The sequence below is a fragment of the Sinocyclocheilus grahami genome, unplaced genomic scaffold, assembly GCF_001515645.1.
Source record: "Sinocyclocheilus grahami isolate Dianchi unplaced genomic scaffold, SAMN03320097.WGS_v1.1 scaffold1656.1, whole genome shotgun sequence".
Taxonomy (NCBI): Eukaryota; Metazoa; Chordata; class Actinopteri; order Cypriniformes; family Cyprinidae; genus Sinocyclocheilus; species Sinocyclocheilus grahami.
Genome location: NW_015506835.1, coordinates 238,280 through 243,331, shown reverse-complemented (window position 1 = coordinate 243,331; position 5,052 = coordinate 238,280). Strand labels below are relative to the sequence as shown.

At 34.8% G+C, this 5,052-nt stretch overlaps 1 protein-coding gene across 1 annotated transcript in view; it reads left to right on the top strand.

Annotated features, from left to right (window-relative positions):
* The window catches only part of LOC107571824 (mitogen-activated protein kinase kinase kinase kinase 4-like), a 71,551-nt gene that overhangs the window by 53,993 nt on the left and 12,506 nt on the right, over window positions 1-5,052 (top strand). Inside the window, exon 28 of the mRNA XM_016258206.1 lies at window positions 406-555. Coding sequence (XP_016113692.1) covers window positions 406-555 — 150 coding nt within the window. The remainder of the gene's footprint in view (window positions 1-405; window positions 556-5,052) is intronic.

Genomic DNA, 5,052 nt, shown 5'->3' with positions numbered 1-5,052 from the left:
GGTATGTGTGTTTCGTGCACATGTGTGTGTGTGTGTGTGTGTGTGTGTGTGTGTGTGTGTGTGTGTGTGTTTGTGTGTGTGTGAGGGCGCGCTCGTGTGTGTGCGCGTGTGCGTGTGTGTGTGTGTGTGTGTGTGCAGTGCAGAGTAACTCCTGCACTGTATGATGTGTCGAGTCGAATAACAGCCCAGTTAGTGGTTTCATTCACACGTCACAAACGAACTGCACATTTCTAGAGCATCTGTGGGTGTGAGTTATAGAATGTGGCTGACAGAAAACCACCTGTCACTGTCTTTACACACCACAGAGAAAGCTGAATAATGAATATTTAAAAAAGCATAGAAACAAACACAAAAACGTTGGTATTGATGCAGTAAACTAAGCGTGTTGTTGTGCATGTGTGTCAGTCGTTCAGCTCACTGCCTCAGAAGCCGCTCTCGGTCGACCTGACGGTGGAGAACGGACAGAGGTTAAAGGTCATCTACGGCTCTCACTTTGGGTTTCATGCTATCGATGTGGACTCGGGGACACCCTTCGATCTCTACCTGCCCAGTCATGTGAGTATTCTTTACATTCCTGCCACATTTCACACCACTAATAAATAACGTTTAATAAGTGAAGTACAGTTGTAGCACTGGGAATGATTCTCTACTGTTGCGAGGATGAACTCTCATCATCTGTGTGCACATTCACATTAGCTTTCACTGGGAAATGTCTGGCACATGTGCGATAATGGCATAAAATGATATCTCCATATCTTCTGGAATTTTGTCGATAATGATAATTAGAGAATATTTTGCTGAGCGTGGTATTGTGCTGGTATTTTGGCAGGTTTAGGACTGCCGTGGACAGCTGACTCCCAAAGCTTTTGATATTCTTCATATTCTGTCAGGTGGTTAGTTTGCAGGAGTAACAGAAATTAACTTTTCCAATAAGTTTAAATTGATTTTTACCTTTTATGGGCATGTTTACCTTTATAAGGCCTTTTTTTTCTGACCTAATTAAATGTATTAATTTTAATTTGATAAATTAATGTAAATTAAATGTAATCAATAAATTCAAATAGTAGGACACTATAGGGCTGTTAATAATCATATATAATCAGTAACAACACAATTTGTGTTTGCAATGCAGCGGTTGCACAGAATCTGCACCTGAAGTGTCATTTAGATGCATGTAGACTGTTTAATGCAGGACATGAATGCAGTTACAAATGCATACAGTTGTGCTCATAAGTTTACATATCCCTTTCAGAATATGGAAAATGTTAATAATTTTAACAAAATAAGAGGGATCATGAATGTATGCATGTTATTTTTTTATTTAATACTGTCCTGAATAAGCTATTTCACATAACAGATTTTATATATTCTCCACAAGACAAAAAACAGGGCTTAAAGTTCTCCGGCACCATATTTTATTTAAGCCAGTTATTATTGCCTCATGTCATACTAAAGCCTGGTATTCACTAATGTTTATTTGTGTTTCTAAAAATATCAGATTACTCAATTGTCAAAATAATCAGTAGATTACTTGCTTACCAAAATAATCATTAGTTACAGCCCTAGATTAGTTACAATATTTCAAAACACAACTGCATTGTTTTACTTTTTGCAAACAAAAGACACATATTTTGTCATTGAGAATTTCTTAAAAATAGTATTAAAATCTCGTTCTAGTGAATCAAGTATCTGTATTTTGTCTCATCTCAGCTAAGTGTATTGTCACACCCCTAAGTGTCGATAAGCGGTGATATAGCTCTTAATTTTCCATGTGTATGATATAGCTCTCATTCTTCAGGTCAACCATATATTCATGAAAAAAAAAAAATTGTATCCTTTCAAATGTTAAAGAAAGGACCGCCCGCCCCGCCCTTGGAAAAAAAAGTTCAGGCTCAGGATTTTTTTTTTATTTAAAATTTTTTTTTTTTGCTTTAACCCCTGAAAATAATAACTGAATTTATAAAAATGACCCCATTCAAAAGTTTACATACCCTTGAATCTTAATACTGTGTGTTGCTTCCTGGGTGATCCACGACTGTCTTTCTGTTCAGTGATAGTTGTTCATGAGTCCCTTGTTGGTCCTGAGCAGTTCAACAGCCTGCTGTTCTTCAGAAAAATCCCCCAGCTCCTGCTCATTCTTTGGTTTCCAGCATCTTCTACATATTTGAACCCTTTCCAGCAGTGACTGCATGATTTTGAGATCCATCTTTTCACATGGAGGACAATTGGGGGGCTCATACATAACTATTATATAGGGATGCACGATATTGGATTTTTGCCGATATCCGATATGCCGATAATTTTCAACTCATTTTGGCCGATGCCGATACGATATATAATTAATTTTAATATTGGTTAGTTTTTAACAAGAACTTATTTGTTAGAAATTAAATAAATTACTTTTATAATGACAGTACATTGAAGATTTGAAAATAACTATAAATAAACTATATATTAATCACTGCATTTTTTGTTTTTTTTTTCAGAAAGATGCAGTGGTAACCGTAACATTTTATTTTAAGTATTTAACATTTGTAGATGGTCTAATACAAAAGAGTTGTAAAAATTCTGAAAATCGCTTAGAGCTCATAATTTGTTTAAACATATTACACATTAATGAATAAATCAGTATATATACAATTATTTAATTTCAGTTTAAGTGTCGTCTGTGTTTTTTATTTAATTAATTTTTTTCATGTAAGCTATAGCTTCTGACCTTTAAATCAAAACATACTCGTGATTTTATGGCATCAATTACTACTTTATTTAATCAGAAAGAGTCTAAATATTATTTGTGTATGTATTCCTCTTATCGGCAAGACATATCGGCATAATTTTTCATATCGGGCCGATGCCGATATTTTCGTTTAAAGCCATCATCGGCCGATTCCGATATTTGTCCAATAATATTGTGCATCCCTACAATTATATAAAGTGAAAACCTTTACTGATGCTCAAGAAGGCAACACAATGCATTAAGAGCCGGGTGTGTAAACTTTTTGAATTGGATAATCAGGGTAAATTGTACTTATTTTGTCTTCTGGGAAACATTTAAGTATTTATGTAGCTTCTAAAGTGCAGTACCTAATGAAAAATATATGATCTTTTAACAAAATGGGGGGGAAAAAACACATTATCATCTTGTTCAAAAGTTTACACCCCCAGCTCACGTGTTGCCTTCTGGAGCATCAGTAAATAGCTTATTCAGGACAGTGCTAAATAAAAAAATAACATGCGGTTTTCATGATCCCTCTTATTTTGTTTCAATTATTAACATTTTACATATTCTGCAAGAGGTATGTAAACTTATGAGCACAACTGTACATAATGTTTTGATGTTTAAAAAACAAATGTTGAGTTCTGATATTTGAAATGATTTTGAGGAAAAAAGGGAAAATATACTTTAAATATAAACCTTAAAGGGTTAGTTCACCCAAAAATGTAAATTAGCCCATAAATTACTCACCCTCAAGTCATCCTAGGTGTATATGACTTTCTTCTTTCAGACGAATCCAGTCGGAGTTATATTAAAAATTGTCTTTGATCTTTCAAGCTGTTTCACTCAGCAGGTGTTGCAGTGCATCAGTCCAAAAGAAGTTAAATAAAAAGCGCCCATCCATAAAAAAAGTGTCTCACACGGCTCTGGTGGTTGAACAAAGGCCTCCTGCAGCAAATCGATGCGTTTTTGTAAGAAAAATATCCATATTCAAAGCGTAATAATCCCTTTAATGTAGCTTGCGCCAACAGTTGTACACGGAGCCATGTGAGACACTTTTTTTTATGGATGGGCGCTTTTTATTTAACTTCTTTTGGACTGATGCACTGCAACACCTGCTGAGTGGCATTAAACTTTTTTATGGGCTAATTTTCATTTTAGGGGTGAACTAACCCTTTAAATCACTGCATGAGTGAGTCATTGAGTCATTCATTCAACTGATTAGTTTAGTCGGTTGATTCATTCAGCAATGAAATACCGTCATGTGTTACTCAGAGTTGCAACACAGTTCTGCTGTGGATTTGGAACTATTTTTGTTGTTGAAATACAGCAAAAACAAGAATGGTTTTGTATTAAATGTAAGTCACTTAATATTAACTTCTAGTTTATTGGACTGTTTTATAAAATCAATATCACATTTGCAGTTAATGGAGAAAAACGTCACTCTTCATGTGATTAACTATAATAGACTAAATCACACAATTACAATATTATCGTAGACTATATGTTATATGCATAAAATCAGTTGTAGTGCTGTTATGTGTTCCCATGTTGACTGCACTCATGGTGGGACAATGTGTATCTGCCACCTTTTATAGACATATTTTTTTGTACTATATTTTGTTGGTAGACTGATGCACTTTGTTTAGTCACTTTGGCACTAATTTCAGAACACTGATGTCATTTTTCACTAAACTCACAGCAGTCATGTTTAACACAGGCTGCCCAGTGTTCACATGTGCTTTCATATCACTAAAGAAACCTCAAACTTGCTGAACCGTTTGATCAAAGAACTCATTTATCATCATGAAATACCACAGAAACATTCATTCAGATCACATACACACACTGGATACTGATAAATTCACTGTGTATTTGATTGTACAATCATTAAATGTTGTAGTACAAAACATGTGATACATATTTCATTATGATGCTCCAGGAAAATACCTACATCACTGTAAGAGAGAATAATACAGACACAGTCACTCAATAAACAAATTCTGATATTTACAGTATTGATGAAATACAATCCAATAGGTTTATTTGAATCAAATCGAAGAAAAAACAAACTACAGTTAAAGCAAAAACTGCTTTACAAGAGCCTGCAGACATAAGGTCAGATCTGAAAGCTGGTGTTTGGGACCAGAAGCAGTGCTGATGTAGTGCAGTTAGTTCCTGTTCAGTGGGAACTGGTGTCTGTGGATCCCTTCATTCTGAAACATGATCTAAACACTAAATGCAACATTTATCATTTTGATAGACAAAGACAATAGTGTCATTGTCCAGCTAAATTCAGTTCGAGTTTTGATCTCATCTGAAAAGGAGAAAAAAAA